The sequence below is a fragment of the Cuculus canorus genome, chromosome 19 (genome assembly GCF_017976375.1).
Source record: "Cuculus canorus isolate bCucCan1 chromosome 19, bCucCan1.pri, whole genome shotgun sequence".
NCBI lineage: Eukaryota > Metazoa > Chordata > Aves > Cuculiformes > Cuculidae > Cuculus > Cuculus canorus.
Window position 1 is genome coordinate 5,950,790 of NC_071419.1, and position 13,270 is coordinate 5,964,059.

Consider the following 13,270-nt stretch of genomic DNA (forward strand, 5'->3'; position numbering starts at 1 on the left):
CCGTTTGGTTTAAATGTCTGCCAGTTGCTTGTGCAAATTGTCCAGGGCTTCCTGCCCAAGCTTGAAAAATGCTGAGGAGGAGCAAGTCTGTTTGGCTAGCAGAAGTCTTGGCTTGTCTGCAGGTGGTATCAAGCTTGTGTGTATTCCTGCTGCCCAGTGAGGCATGCTGGCTGCCTCAGGAGGAGAAGGTACACAAAAGAAAAAGGTCTCCCTGCTGAAGAGCCTGCGGGCTGGATCCTCAGCAGGTAAAACCTGAAGTGACTCCATGCAGGGTGTGATATGTTGGTGAAGGGTCTGGTTGCTTGTCCTGGCCCCTGGAAGAGCTGGGATAGGGGCTGCTGGAGAAAGGATCATCTCCGTTGCAGATCTGGTCTGGCCCTTACATCACCCCAGTCTTTGGGCACCAAAGTCCTCCCTACTATGATTTTGCTCCCTATCATGTTTGGAGAGGTGTTAGGCCTACAGCTCTGCCATCAACTGCTGATGCTGGGCATTATGGCATTTGTAATTGCTTGGTGACAGCACAGGACTGGGGTCCAGGACAAACACCCCAACCCTTACTGCAGTGTTTGAATCCGCGTGGCTGCTGTCTGTCCTGGTGTCCCCATACCCATCTCTGTGGAAGAAGCCCAATGGAAGCGTTCCCTGTAGAGCTCCACACTGGGCTGTGCTGGAACTTGTTCTACAGCAGCTCTGACACAGAGGTGGTTGTGACTAACTACAAACACCCCCACCTTGAAACCATGCATTTGGCATTTCCAAAGGCTCTCTGCACACTCAGACATTGTGGGGCTGAGCCAGTGCATCACAATGAGCGGTACGCTGTCTCTAAGGTTCACAGCATCCAGACAGAACAGCGGTGGCAAGGGAGATTCAGAGGCAAATGCAAAGAATTTGCAGATCTCCATGCCAGAAGGGAGATATTGCGCTTGAAGGGTCTTTCTAGTCAGGGCTGGTGGGATAATTCTGCCCAGATGGAGAGTGACTCTTTTCTTCCTTGCCTTACTCCCCAGGCACGAGTTGACCTTCCAGATCTGCCCCTATGACTGGACTCACGCTCACGTTGATGATGCTGTGTACAAGCTGGGCCAAGGACTGCTGTGCCCGGAGCAGGAGGCTGCCTTAAACCCACACCAGGACCCCAGGAAATGACTCCTCTAAATTGTTCTCCCTGGGAAGTGAGGTGAGGTGCCACCGGCATCCCATTGCTGGGGACAAACCTGTCCTTGTGCAGCAGGGACTGTAGCGACAGGACTGGACCCCGGTCCTGGGCTCAGTGCAATGCTCCTCTCGGGTTACTGTGGAACTTCTTGGAAAGGACAGGACTAATTTTGCTCAATGGCTGTTAAAAAGTTCAAAAGCCCCAAAAACCAAAACCAGTCCTAGAAGCAACAACACTTCAATGGATTCTTTTGTAAATGACAAACCCTCATACTCCATTCTTTGGGGTTTTGGGGGCTTTTTTTTTGTGGCTTGAAATGGAAGTTTTTATTCCAACATATTGGTGAATTAAAAAACTGCTCACATCTTCAAAGCATTCATTTTCCACTCAATCTCCAACAGTTTCCACTTGCCTGAAATAAGTGTGGGCTGTTCTTTTTTTCGGTGTAAAGGAACCAAATCCCAAATCCAGCCCTTTAACACTAATAAACTTGGAGAGCTCCAATCTGCTCGCTGGAGGTTCGCTGCTGCCAGCGCTGGGGCCAGGGCTGGGGAAGAAGGAGTTAAAGGTTTGTGTTGGAAGAGCAACCCAGCTGCCTGCGGAGCCTTAGATCCCACTCCTTCACCAGCGTTTGATGACTATGGAAAAGGCAGCTCCAAATTCAAACGCTGCTTTCTAGACCGAGGACAGAATTACACCCAACTACCCTGATTCACTCTCTCCGAGGAAACCAGGAGGAGCTGTCTTTGGGGCTGGACAGGCTGGTATTGATTTCTCTGCGCATTTAGGGTTGTGGTCTGTGGTTTGCCTGGTTGTGCTTCCAGACTGGTCACTTCTGGAGCTCCCGGGCCAGCCAGGGGAGCAGGAGCAGCCCAGGCCCGCGGGTGATGGGTGCTGGTAGGGCAAAGGACGGCTCTGTCCCCTCTGCCCCATCCCTCAGCAGGTGGCTGTGTAGGGGAGGGCTCAGCCTGTACTGGGCGGGACTGGGGAGTACTGGGAGTGCTGCCACGGAGGAGTGGGCTGTGGGATCTGGGACAGAAGGAGCAAAGGGCTGGATGTGCCTCTGAGGTAGGTGCCTACCTTCTTCCTAACTCTTCCTTTTTCCCACGGCGGATCAGCTCGTTCCCCTGGGTGAGGGATGCTCTGTGCAGCTCTGTCCCTCTGGGCACAGACAGGAGGGGACATAGGGCATGGGGGTCATGGTGGGCTGTTTTAGGGAGGCAAGAGTTCTAGCTGTGGCCAGGCTGAGCCCTGCTGGGTCCCACACGGTCAAGGGGGATTGTATCCCAGTTTGGGGACTACATCCCTGCGGAGCTGGTGGTGGCAAGGAGTGAGGAGCAGGAGCAGCCTGCAGCAGGGAGCAACGTATCCACATCTGGGATTCACTCACCAGCAGCTCTGCTGTACCATTTACTCTTGTCCAGCGTGAAAGGGGCCGCAGGGCTGTGGGCTTTTGCTGAGGAAACAGTGGTGACTTCTGTTGTCTTTAGACATGGCTGTTCCTGCCCCCTCTCCCACAGAGCCCTCTCGCAGCCCAAGCAACATCTCCACCGGCTGTGAGTCCTGCAGGCGACCGAGCGGCACTTCCCTCCAAAATGATGGAAAACACAGTCTTTATGTCATTTACATTCTACAGCACAATCCTGATTTTAAAAATGTATGTGGTTGCTATCATTACGGGACAAGTGAGACTCAGAAAGAAGGTAAGTTCTGTTTCCTTTACCTTTTTCTCCCTTTCTGGCTTTTTCCTTAGGTTCCTGTGGGTTTTCTTTCCCTTTCTCTTTTATTTGCTTTAAAGGCTGACGAACTTTTCCAGAAGCCAGTTGAGTTTTCTTTGACTTAAGTTGAAAGCAAAACTTGTTTCATTGCTGTGGCAGATAAAGATCTTGCTTCTCTTTGGCTCTTTTTGTTTGTTTCTACAATCTGTAGCTTGATTTTATAATTTCAGAATCCTAATCTAAATAGTAATTTCAGATCTAAAATGCCACCACGCAGGTGAGCTGCTTCTGGAAAGGGAGTGTTTACAGTCAGTTTGCCGTGTCGGGAAGAGAAGGAGGAAAGAAAAAAAGGTTTAAGAACAGATTATTGAAATGGTCTTTTTTTCTTGAAATGTAGCAGAAAGCTTTTGTGCTTCCAGAGGCTGAATCGCTGTGTCAATGCTTGAGGAGAGCAGAAAGTCATGGAGAATAAAAACTATAGCTGGAGGAAATGCTTCTGGGACACAAGGGGGAAATACAGGGAGGACAAAGGGCTCTAGCTGCTGTCTGGAAATGGGGTTAACCAGACCTTTTATTGCCCGCAACCCAAACTGAACTCATGGCAAAACTCAGCTGTTTGTAAAATCTGTTTTAAAGTAGTTGAGTTTCTGACTGCATCAATGAAATGGGAGGGAGAGGTTTCTGCTCTGAGATAAAATACAAAGATAGCTATTCCTGTGCTGCAGCATTATTGTAGCGAGTGATTTGGCTTCTCCCGTTGTGTCTGAATGATGCTCCAGCCCTGGGACAGCCTGTGCTTGTAATGTGGTTAAAGAAAGAGCCAGGATTCCTTCCAGGCTGCAAAGTGAAGCTGCTGCGTGTAACCCAGTCCCCGTGAACAGCTTCTAAGCATAGATGGGGAGCTTGTATAAATTATTTTTACTTCTAGGTTTGTTAGCGTAGGATCTGATTTCCCCAGGACTGGTTTCAGTCGCACAGCCTCACTGCTAAAAAGCCAGCTGGGGAATATTCTTTCTTGGTAGGGTGAACTAATCTGTCAGTCTAGTTATCTTTTGGATGCCTTATTCAGTGTCTGCAAGCTCTGTGCCAGCAATGAGCTCACTTGATGGCTGGCAAAGTCTGCTTTTGATGGGTTTCATGGGGAGAAGCAGACTGGGAGGAGGCTGGATCTCCTTTGAAGCCCCTGATTGGGGACCTGCTTGGAGGGCAGAATTGGGTTTTTCAGAGAATAAGGAAAACCCATTGAGAGGTGCAAAGTTTAACCCCTAGGATCATGCACATGGAAGTGCAGTTGCTCTTGCGTTTGTGAAGGGTGGTGAGAAACAGGTGCTGAAAGGTCTCCTTGGGCAGGAAGAAATTCCCACTGGTCTTAGAGACATGGGGCAAAGCTTCTACCTGTAAAGTTCCTGAGAACATTATGAGCACGTATTTTATGGGGATTCTTTCTTGCAGGCGTTTGCAAACCCAGAGGACGCGCTGCGGAATGGGGGGCTGCAGTACTACCGTGAGGACCCCGATGTGGAGCGGTGCCGCAGGTGAGTACACAGTGGTGCTGACATTTCTCCAGCAGCCGCAGGGAGGTCGCCGGCAGCTGCTGGCAAAGCAACAGTGGGAAGCTAAAGGGCTCATTAGTTAAGTAATTACCTCCATGGGTTGGATGCTTGGAGCTCGGCTGCAGGACGCTGTACACTGCAGCAGCTTAATATTTAATGGAAGCTTGGTGTGCACTGGAGCGGGGTTATGTGGAAGGACCTGGGTTTGGGGTCTGACTCAGACACAATGAAACTCCTTCCTAGATGCTCAAAATCCTGCAAGCCCCAGAGGGTTTATCCCATACCCACACCCACAGGCTCCTCGTGCCCTGCTCCAGAAGGACCCTGAACCCTCCCAGATCCCTGCACAGCTTGGACAGTAGAACCAGACCATCACTGGAAGTCCGTGACTGGTCACGGTACTGTATGCCACCCTGTTTAGGGGTCTGGGAAGAGGCTGGACACTGTGGCAATAACTTTTGTCTCCCTAATTAAGCAAACCTTGTATCAGGTATTCAGCCCTGGGCTTGCTTTGCTGTCCCTTTTCCCCAGGAGGTGACTAGACTGTTGGGCTGGATTGCTGTGTGGGCTGGTGACGTGCAGGAAAAGGAGTTGGAGCAGTCCCCTGCTGTCACTCAACCCTCAGCCGCCAGCTCTGCTGTGGGTGGGGGACCACGCTGCTCACCTCTCACTGCCTGCAAGATTTGCTTTAAAAAACATCCAGGGCCACCTAATCCCTGGGCTTGCAGAGGAAGGAAAAAGGGAAACAAGCTGTCCCCTTGCTAGGAAAAAGAAAATAATAGTAGTAATAATAATCATAGACCTCTTTTGATTAGTCAGAAAAGACAAACTTCTATAAAAATAAATAACCAGAGCTGCATTAAAGACCTGGGGAGCTCTGGGATGTGACTTGTGCGGTTAAATACTCAAGGGCAATCCTTGCTGGCCTATTCATAGCCCTGGGGAAGACAAATTCAACCCAAGGTGTCTCTCCTGAACAAGGCTGATGTCAGGTTCTCTTCTCGGGTGTTATCGGAGCAGAGGCACAGCCGGGCTGCTGGGGTCTGTGCAGGGCAGGAGCAGAGCAGAGGAGAGCAAACAGCAGCCAGGTTTCCCCCTCGCCTCTTAGAGAGGCCCCTGACTTGGTCTCAGCTCTGGAACATCAGAGCCTTCTCTTTCCTTTCTCCTCCCTGTTCTTTCGCTTGTCCTTCCAGCCCCGCTGGACCTCCTGAGGGGCTTGTTGAGATGGGGCTGCTGTGGGGCGAGGTGGTGGGTATCTGGCAGCTGCCAGCTCCTGGCACGGCTGACACCAGAAGCAAACCATGTTCCTCACCGTGGTCCCGGCTAGGCTGTGGAGCATTTTGTGGCAGTACCTGCAGAGGCAATGCTGGCTCGGGAAGGCAAGCGCAATCCTGGGCTGGGAAGAGAAGAGGCTGTGAGCAGGCAGACAGCAGCCTGTCCTCGTGTCTGGGAAGGGGCTGGCTCTGCCCAGGGACCACCTGGCCGAGGGTGGAAGCAGAGGGCTTCCTGCAGCTCCCTGCCTTGCTCCCAGGTTTGGCAGGGAATAAGTCTGCGTTCTAATCAGCCCATTCCCACTAAGTCCTCCTACAACAGCAGGACTCGTTTTATTGTCTTCTCCAGGTCAATTCCTCTGTGCTGTCCCAAAACCGCACCCAGAGAGCAAAGGAAATAGGGTTTCCTTCCTGGCCTGGGCTTTGGTGTGGGGAGGGAGCAGCGAGGGACGCTGGCAGGGGCTGGAGCTCAGCACAGGGGTCGTTCATGGTGATGTGAACCAGCTGCTGGACCTGGAGCCTTGTTCATGTCCCTGTCTCCAGGCAACACAGCGGGGGCGAGTAGTTTGGGACAACCTGGGTGATGGGACTGATCCTGCCTGGGAACAAGAGTCACCCTCAAAAAGAACAGAGCACTTGGTGTTGAAAATTTCTGATGGAGAAGCTTTTGGCAAACCTTGGCCTGAAGAAATCAGTGCTTGGTGGGGCAGTTAAAACACAGCCCTCTTTCTTTTCCAAAGTCAGTTTTCAGCCAGGGCTGTCCCTGCCTGTGTCTGCACCAACGAGCTGTAACGGAGTGTTCTAAAACTTCCTGGCCACTTCTCAGCTTGCGCAGAAGAGCAGCGCAGGCATCTTGGCCTTTGCTTCAGGGAGAAAATAGCTTACAGTTTTCTCTGGGCTTTGTGAAGATTTAAATGTCCTGAGGCACAGGAATGGGGAAGCAACTGTGGTTCTTATCAAGGCTTCATCTCTGCCTCTCAAACCTTCAGAGATAACAGGGAAAAGGCAACTGAGACTCCTCGTGCCTGGGTCACTCTTCAGCCCAGATCTGAACCCACGAGCCAGAACACAACCCAAGGGTCCCCCTCACCAAAGCGCAGGGCTGGGCTCTGTGCTGCAGAAAGCAGCTCTTGCGTCGCAAAGCAGCAGAAGAAGGAGAGACGGAGGTGGTTGGAGGTCGAGGGCAGCCTCACTGCTTTGGGAAGCAGCCCCTCCTTCAAAGAACTGCACCTGGGGTAGAAGGGACATCGCCTATGCTCATGGCACGATCCCCTCCTGGTTTTGTAGCGATGTGTGGTAGCAGGTGATGCTGTGACATCCAGGAGGGTGCACGTTCGAAGGGAGCACAGGGCTTGGCCCCGTCAATGTGTCATTGCAAGGCCACAGCAGTCCCTTCTGCCCGGCTCCAGTGCAATTGAGTGGTGGCTGCTGGCAAAGTGCAGGGGTGCCTGGGGCGCTCCTCCCCAGTCCCATGGGGCAAAGCCATGAACCCTTCCATGCTGGGAATCTCTCCTCTGGAGAAATCACAGCCTGGAAACCATCTTGTTATTGTTTAACTTGGTCACCTTTGGGGCTGTGCCATGCTGGCACCGCACCAGCTTTGAGCTTTTCACAGCCCTGCAGGGTCTTTATTTTACTTTGTTTATTTAAGAGCTGTAACCCTGGAGCTGTCATCTGTTGTGGCAAAGGTGTCCCAGTCATGGAGGGCAAGCTTTGGTAGCACAGCATCCCAAGGGAGAGACAATGAGTGTAAAATCCTGCTGCCTGCTTATGTCAGGGGATCTGACTCCTTTGAGGGTCGCATCCGCCCTGTCTCATGGAGCTGCACCCTTGACTGGGTGCTCTGGCTAGAAGGGATGGGACATGGCAGGGAAGCCTGGTGAAAAGGAGCAATCTTATCTCCCTTTTCAGGGCCCACCGCAACGACATGGAGAACATCTTCCCCTTCCTCTTCCTTGGAGCTGTCTACTCCCTGCTGGATCCCAGTCCTGCGGTGGCCAGGATCCACTTCTTCATCTTCTGTGCGGGGCGAATCGTCCACACCATCGCCTACCTCCTGCGGCTGAAGGCACCCACACGCTCAGTGGCCTACAGTGTGGCACAGCTGCCCTGCTTCTCCATGGCACTGCAGATTCTCCTGGCCACCACCCCATACTGGTAACACCCAATGAAACCGGCCTTCCAAACCCCCTCGTGCTGTGCTCTGCCCGTTTCCCAGCTGGACCAGGTGATCTGTGTGTGCAGGCACTTGGTAGGTTGCCAGGGAGGCCACCTGCACCCCAGGGATGCTCAGTGCAGCCTTGGTAAAGTCCCTGTGCTATTGAAATCAAGCAAGGAAGTCACCAAAAAGAAGGGACATGTCTCCCCATGGAGTACGGAAGGGATGGGGAGGCAGGTTTCTCTTGCTTCAGCTAAGGATGGGAAGGGGAAAGCACCCGGACTGCCCCTTGAGGAAGGGGTTCATTGAAGGAAAGAACATTTTCTGGCCCAAGTGCATTCAGAACTGGGAAGAGGAAGATGTGCCCTTTCCCCTTGGTCATTCACCCTGTGAATCAGGAAGAGAAAGCCACGAGGGCTCCATGGAATCTCTTGGTCATCAGGGGTGGGTGGTCACAGAGGGAGGTATAAAACAGCCAGCCTCCTCCTGCCTGGCCGTGTGGGTCTGTGGAGAGGGGAGGGTCCCTTAGTTTCCCTCTCCCCACGAGGAGGAGGACAGGAGGCAGGTGCCTGCTGGGCAGCGTGATGTGGAAGTGAAAATCTCAAGGGTGATGCTGCAAAGCCACTGATGTGGCTCAGCGCTGCCAGCACCGCCTCATCTCACACCACACAACACAGCTCCTTGCTGGGGAGCCTCACTGCAGGCAGGAGCTGGTCTGTCCCAGCTGGTCTGTCCCAGCAAGGACACGGCTTGGCCAGTATTCGGCACCTCCCAGCCAGCAGCAGCTGTGGCTTTTCCATCTCAGTCGCGCTGTGGCAAGATGCAGAGGGATGTGACTGGAGCAGCCGTCAGGAATCGCTTACCTTGTGCAGAGCCGGACACAAAGCTCTGGGACTTCTGGAAAGACTGAGATGCTCACACAAAACAGAGGGTTTGCTGTTTGCAGACAGAGCTTTCTCCCAAGGGCGGTATCTGCGTTCATATGCTGCTGATGCCTAAAAACATTCCCAGGGCAGCAGAGCAAATTTCTCTTGCTCTGTTTGTAGCCTTTCTCCAGCCGCAGAACAGCCCATTGCTATTTGGGGAATGTGCCGTGACCACTTTGGGGGTGTTTTCTTTCCTGCTCTCCACTGCTGCCAAGCCATGCACAGCCTGGATTAGCTGGTGTTTGCAGAAAGCTCTGGAAATGAGCAGACTGGCTTTGAACCTCTTGGCAGGAGGAGGATACCACTGCTCTGAAAGCCGTCGTGTTGGAGATGAGAGGCTGGGACAAGGGTATCACAGGATGACAAACCCTCCTGAGCTCCTGTTGTGCAGCTGTCCCGAAGAACCAAGGGCTGGTCCAGGCAACAGCGGCATGGGATGGAGAACCGCTTTGGAGGACAAGGCAGGAAGAAGGCTCTGCTGTTCGGTGCCTCCTCCCTCCTTTAAAGACGACACAGGGGTTTGCTAAGAGCACAGGAGGAAACAAGAATGAGCAGAAAATAAATTCCCCTTCCATGTGTCCCAAGCACTAAAGCTGTTCCTTTAACTCTGCTGCTCTCAGAGGTGCTTTTACCTCACTGAGCACCTGTGTGCACAAAGCATGAGGTGAGACATCAGCAGAGACGGATGCTCTGAGCCCGTGCCTGGCTTGGGTAGCAGCTTCTGTACCAGTAACTCTTGACCCCCGCCTTAGGCTAAGGTGTTTGGTGAGGTTTGGAGCGGAGTCTGCAGCTCTCCCATGGGGGATGCAGGGCCCACTGTATATGGAAAGTGAGCAGGACTGCAGGTTCTGCAGTTTGCTCCTGGCCAACAGAGCCTTAACAGATGTCTGGCTAATAAATTCCCCTCTTAACAAGCCTTTTCGGCCTCACATGGTGCAGGTCCCGAACTCCTGTACATTTTGCTGCTGCTGCACATGCATCCTGGTGACAGGAAGCAAATATTCCCAATAAAAACAAATCATTTTACTCTGATACATCCTTCCTTCGGGAGCAGCAGATGCAGCTGGGTAGCAGCTGGCTCCAGCCCCAGCAGGACAGCTCTCCAGCTGTGAACGGCTTTGCTAAGCCCCACTGCAGAGCCTGGAGCGCCCCAGAACTGAAGAGATGTCCCTTTCTTCTTGGCCCACCTGCCCTGCAGAGGAAGCTCTTTTCCAGGTGTGCATTATTTGTGCTAATCCTTTAAATTCAGCAGAGCTGGAGCTAATGAAGTAGTTGTGCTGTTTTCCTGCCTAGAGTAGCAGGTTGCTACAAAGCTTGGTGTCCATCTATCCCTCCTCCATCCCAGCTTACCCAAAGCAGTCTAGCGGTCTGATATGCTTTGTCCTCACAAGCTTGCTTCACACCCTGATTGTTCTCAGCCAGGTGCTTCTTCCCCAAGTGGTCAAGTTTGCGCTTAAATTCTGGAGGGCTGGAAAAGTTCAGGTAAGATGTGGTTGCTCTCATTTCTGTGGTTATACCTTGCAAAGGAGCTACCTGTGTTTTTAAAGCTCAGCTTAGGTGTAGCTTGCTGTGATGCAAAAACTTCATTTTTCTGTTTTTTTCCCCTGTTTTGTGAACCTGTTGGTGTTTAGGTGACGTCAGTGTCCATGTTAGCTGGTTGAGATGGACAAAATGACTCCATTTGGTAGTTTTTTTTCTTTCCTTCATGCTTTCTGCTTTCAAATAAGAAAGGCAGAGGCTTTATAAAAGGGACTCTCTCCAATATATTTTGCTGTGGTTAGGGATGTAGCTTGGATTGAGATATTGGCGTGGAAAAGATGAAATGGGGCTGCAGAATCCCCCAGCCCCTAGAGCTACCAGTTCCTTCAGCCTCCTCTAAACGGCCTGTTCGGTGCCTGGGGCTGATTCCCTGCGTGGAAAAGCCGAAGTTATGCGCAGAGCTCCGCTTTCTTCTTTTTTTATTAAAAAAAAAAAAATAAACCCTGCTGTACTGGCTGCAGGGAAAAGCTTGGGAATGTGAACTCTCCTGGCTCCAGAAAAACAAACAGAAAAGCCCACGAGGCAAACTTCAGAGAGGCCCAAGCATTGTGCTTATTTTGAAGCGCTGTGGGGGTTTGCGAGCGGCAGGATAGAGCCCGCTCTGCGCTGCGTGGCCAGCCCGAGCCCACCAGGGCTCTCCCAGGACCAAGGCTGCCAGCTCTGCCCTGGGACGGCCGGGAGTGTTTGCTGTGTGCAGGACAACTGATGAGCTAGAGCATCCCCTGCCTTTTCCTAAGTAATATCCTAAAGCCCAGAGCTCCCAGTTTCCTCCTCCAGCCTCGGAACAGGGGAAGATGTGTGTGAGGTCTGTGTTATGTGCGCCTACAATTTGGTTTTCACACCTGGCTCAGACCTGAGGTGGGAACACTACAAAACCCATCCGGGGCTGAGGCACTCGGAGGTTGGTGCTCCAATATTTGAATATGATTCACACTGCTGGTTTGTGTCTTCCCTCCTCCTGCTGAGCCCAAGGTGTCTGGAGGTGGGAGAAAGGCAAGCAGAGACCCATCGCAAGCCACTTGCCCTCCCATGCACTTCCAGTCAGTTCAACCCCAGGATCCCTCCTACCCCTTCCTTACCTGCCTGTACTGCTTCCTGGGGGTCTTCTGTTCATCCAAACTTCTCCCCTTGTGGGGTCTGGAATGAAGATCCCCCTCGAGCATCTTTCCTCTGACAAAGGTCACTCTGCCTTCCCCAAATCTCCCATTTCTTCTGGCAGGTGTGGGGCTCTCCCATCCTGTCCTGTAAGGTTTTGCCGTACAAACCCCCTTTTCCCTCTTGGGAATTGGGTTTCCCAGGGAGGGAAGAGCAAGAAGAATCAGCTTTACAGGTACAGACATCCCAGCCATTAGTCCCCTGGAAAAGATAACCTGGATAACCCCCCTGGAGAAGTGTTTCCCTGCTTCTCTGTGGCATCAACAAGGATGAAGGTGACACAAGGAAAACTTTATCCACCTATTTTTTCCCTGCCTGGCTCTTGAGCTGAGCTGTGAGGTGATGCAGGTGCCAAGACTCAGCTCCAGGCAGGGGAGAAAGAGTGGGACGGGGGGTTCCCAAGCTCTGGGGGGGATGGGGAGAGGAGCAGCATGGTGCGGGGAGCTCAGCTCTGCACCCCAGACCCAGCCCGGGTTCCAGGCTGCGCTGAGCGGGGCTGCAGCTCCCTCGTGTGGCTGCGGGGGGACCAGGCTGTCCCCAGAGCCCCCCGCTTAGGGCGGTGGAGCCAAGGATGCTCCATGGGGAGGGGGCAGCGAGGTAGAGGCTGGTCTCTTCTCCCAAATAACGAGCGATAGGACAAGAAGGAATGGCCTCAAGTTGCGCCAGAGGAGGGTTAGATAGGATATTAGGAAAAAAATCAGTACTGAAATAGTGGTAAAGCATCAGAAAATGCTGCCCGGGACAGTGGGGGAGTCACCATCCCTGGAGGGGTTTAAAAAAGGTGTAGATATGGCATTTCAGTGCATGGTTTAATAGGCACAGTGGTATTATATTGATGATTGGACTTGATGATCTTAGAGATCTTTTTTTCCAACCTTAATGATTCTATGATTCCTCGAGGAGATCGTATCTGCTCCTGTGCCCGTCGGCCTCTCGGGATCAGACAGACGCGATGCTCTGCCTCACTCCTGGCCGTGCTGTGCATCTGTATGCAATAATTCTCCCTTGGCTTTGTAAGACCCACTACAAAGTGAACCTTGCTTCCTCCCTCCTTCCCAGATTGCTCCAGAGCGCTACACCCCAGCAGACAGCTACCATCCGGCTTCTCAACTGCTTTGCTGCACCCTCGCGTTAATTCCTTTTGGGGTTTGGAAAGAAGCAGCAGTGAGTAAAATACTGTATCGGCCCCAGGGAGGAGATGCTCCTTCCTAAAGAAGCGCAGAGTTTGGAGCGATCAGGACAGGAGGGGTTTGGCTGCCAGGAGGTGACACATTACTGTCATATGTACATACCTTTCTGCAGCTCGTAGGTGTTGACAACAGGGCTTGGAGGGTCTCCAGACCTTTCTGTTGCCACCAGAGGGAGAAGGGCTCAGCGCAAGGGTAGTGGGAGAGGAGGCTGCTGTAACCACTGGGTGTCTGGAGTGTTCATTCTCGACAGGGATAACCAGGATGGCAAACCTGTGAGCTGGGAAATGTGAGCTCTGTTTTGTCTCACTGCTGTGGCAGCCCATGGTGATGACAATAAAAAACCTGTTCTCATTAAAATATTGCAAGGGGCAAACGTCAGCTTTCGTCAGTCAGAAACCCATGCACGAGCGTTGGGCTGTGGGGTCAGAAACGAGGAAAGGGGGTACAGGGAGGTCCTTCCATCAGCCGAGACTTGCCCTTTTGTTGAAATCCAGCTGCTTCGAGGAAGGAAGTCCAACTCGCAGCTAATGTTCTTGCAATCTCCCCCACCACCTGAAGTTGTGGTGTGCGGAGGGAGAGCAGCTCTCCTACAGAAATC

At 52.4% G+C, this 13,270-nt stretch overlaps 1 protein-coding gene across 4 annotated transcripts; it reads left to right on the forward strand.

Annotated features, from left to right (window-relative positions):
• Window positions 1–1,657: 1,657 nt before the first annotated feature.
• Window positions 1,658–10,359, forward strand: PTGES (prostaglandin E synthase). 4 transcript variants are annotated; one of them, XM_054084067.1, is made up of 4 exons: window positions 1,658–1,922; window positions 2,683–2,865; window positions 4,333–4,415; window positions 7,616–10,359. In XM_054084067.1, exons 2-4 carry the CDS (start codon window positions 2,758–2,760, stop codon window positions 7,863–7,865), a joined length of 441 nt encoding a protein of 146 aa, XP_053940042.1. In that variant the 5' UTR covers window positions 1,658–1,922; window positions 2,683–2,757; the 3' UTR covers window positions 7,866–10,359. The 4 variants fall into 4 exon arrangements, with proteins under 4 accessions (XP_053940042.1, XP_053940040.1, XP_053940041.1 ...); XM_054084065.1 differs by having other exon boundaries at window positions 1,659–1,926; window positions 7,616–10,358; XM_054084066.1 differs by lacking the exon at window positions 1,658–1,922 and adding an exon at window positions 1,963–2,105.
• Window positions 10,360–13,270: the final 2,911 nt, after the last annotated feature.